This window comes from Pseudomyrmex gracilis, unplaced genomic scaffold (assembly GCF_002006095.1).
Source record: "Pseudomyrmex gracilis isolate BER0280 unplaced genomic scaffold, ASM200609v1 scaffold_462, whole genome shotgun sequence".
NCBI classification, from domain to species: Eukaryota; Metazoa; Arthropoda; class Insecta; order Hymenoptera; family Formicidae; genus Pseudomyrmex; species Pseudomyrmex gracilis.
Genome location: NW_018021046.1, coordinates 56018 through 58231, shown reverse-complemented (window position 1 = coordinate 58231; position 2214 = coordinate 56018). Strand labels below are relative to the sequence as shown.

At 31.8% G+C, this 2214-nt stretch overlaps 1 protein-coding gene across 1 annotated transcript; it reads right to left on the bottom strand.

Annotated features, from left to right (window-relative positions):
- Positions 1-210: 210 nt before the first annotated feature.
- On the bottom strand, positions 211-1902 carry LOC109860745 (cytochrome P450 4C1-like). Its single transcript, XM_020440028.1, has 5 exons — positions 1791-1902; positions 1642-1710; positions 1346-1514; positions 1019-1198; positions 211-950 (listed from the first exon to the last, which is right to left on the bottom strand). Exons 1-5 carry the CDS (start codon positions 1875-1877, stop codon positions 784-786), a joined length of 672 nt encoding a protein of 223 aa, XP_020295617.1. The 5' UTR covers positions 1878-1902; the 3' UTR covers positions 211-783.
- Between the last annotated feature and the right edge of the window lie 312 nt (positions 1903-2214).

The window sequence follows — 2214 nt, the reverse complement described above, 5'->3', positions numbered from 1 at the left end:
CTACTGAGTAGCTATTATACATCAGACTGCCGCACAAATACATACTTTCAGTTTATTATAGTTGAGATGCAACGCGCCAAGTTTTTTAACAGAGTTTCAGAGAAAGAATGTTTTGTAGTATATAATATTTTGTAATCCAGGTTTTACAGAAAAAGAATTTTTTATATAAAATAAAACCTAACTTAAATTTTTTCTATAAATAAAAAATAATATAAAAAACAGTTTAAGTTAAGATTTTTAATGTAAATACAATACATGTTGTGCGTATACTTGGCGTCTGTTCTTATCTTTTTCTGAAAATGTAAGTTTTTTGAGATTATGTTTACACCTGATAAAAACAAATTGAAGATGTTATTAAATCGCGAGAAAAGTAAGTTTTCGCGCACAACTCTATTAACTTTTTTTTTGTCTTAGAAAAAAAGAGCTCATGTGCGAGACATTACCTACGTCGGATATACACCATTAAAAGATTTCTTCTCTTTTTATTGCCCATCACCGGAATTCCTTACGTCATTAATCTTCTAGGAGAAACTCTGGAGGATTCATGAACTACTACTACTTCATTAACTACTACTACTGGTCAACATTCGCCAGTCATTAGAAGCAGTTCAACAATCTTTCTATACGGCGCTTCCGCATTCGCTTCTGCTTCTAATACAGTAACTTTACGACCAAATGCTTTTAACCAAACTTACTTTCAGATTTAATATCAGCTCATTTATCAAATTAGGTTGATTGATTTATATTAATTCGTTTTGTTTTACTTGTTTTTGACTATAATAGCTATATCGATTCAATTGGGACAAATTTCATACGAACTGGACAATTAAAGCGAAGTACCAACTCCGCCTTTATTCCTACGTTTTTTATATAATCGACTGGCTCCAAGTAAAAGTTGTGTATCAAAGAAGCGATTATAGCTTTCAGCTCTAACATAGCGTATCGTTGACCTATAATTCATAAGAGGAATGAAATTATTCATATGTAGAAAAAAAAGAAATATATTACGGAGTTTTACCTATGCAATTCCGTGGTCCCGCGCTAAACGGTATGTAAGCGTAAGGATGACGGTTTTGACTCCTTTCTGGCAAAAATCGATCTGGATCAAATACATCTGGATTTGACCAAAAATGAGGATCTCTATGCGTACCGTAGATAAAAGGATTTACATATGTTCCGGCAGGTATTACATATGATTCTATAAAAATAATATATAAAATATTATACTAAGAGTAAAAAATAAACTCTATTATAATTTGTCAAACTGAAATTCAACAATGTATCTGTATATAATCTTGTGTGTAAAAAAATATGTATGCAATGTAAAGGTACATAATATACATACGTAATTTTACGTCTGTTGAGATCTGTCGCGATATAAAAGGCACAGTGGGATACAAGCGCAGTGATTCCTTTATACATCTGTCTAAGTATGATAACTGTTGCAACACTGATATGGTAAATTTATTTTCGTTCTCCTTCATCACATTGTTAACTTCGAACCTGACGCGATTCTATATAGTAAATATAAAGTACGTAGATATGTATACTCTCTTACAACTAATAGAATTAATTCTTCTGTAGAATTTTACAATCGGTTAATTCTTTTTGATATAATTACAGTACTCTGCCAAAGAATACCTGAATATCCTTGTGCTCGGCTAATAACATTAAGGTAAAGCATGCTGCCATTGCTACACTATCATGACCCTGTAATCACATAGTAGTAGTATGTGTTCTAAGAGTAAATAATGTACACTGAAAATCTATGAAACATAAAAACTACATACAGCAAACATAAAAGTATCAACTTCCTCTCTGATGTCTGAATCAGTCATACTATTTTCTCGGGACACCGCTAGTAAAAGATCCAACATAGCGAGCCGTTTTTTTTTTACTAACAATTATAAAAACACCGTTATTATATGTTTTGAAATTGAAAGTGTAATTTTTTATTTAATGTAGAAGTTCTATTTTAAATATAACAATATTAGTTTGAATCAGTTATGTTGCAGTAGTATGAAATATCGTATCTAATGTGTTACGTCCGGAGACTCCATGGTTCCCGTCTTTTCGCAACGCAATGTGCCGAACACGCGACAATAAAGTTTTATTTAAAATAAAATATAACAACAAAACAGGAAAGTTCCCAGATAGAGAGCAGGAGACTAAGACTTAGAAAAATACGCGAAACGAGAAATCTGGCACGCAAAA

Excerpts from the sequence above, each read along its gene's own strand:
- LOC109860745 (XM_020440028.1), bottom strand. The coding sequence starts at position 1,877 with ATGTTGGATCTTTTACTAGCGGTGTCCCGAGAAAATAGTATGACTGAT. Across the intron at positions 1,711-1,790 it reads TTGATACTTTTATGTTTGCT|GGTCATGATAGTGTAGCAAT; the intron begins GTATGTAGTTTT and ends ATGTGATTACAG. Across the intron at positions 951-1,018 it reads GGGACCACGGAATTGCATAG|GTCAACGATACGCTATGTTA; the intron begins GTAAAACTCCGT and ends TATGAATTATAG.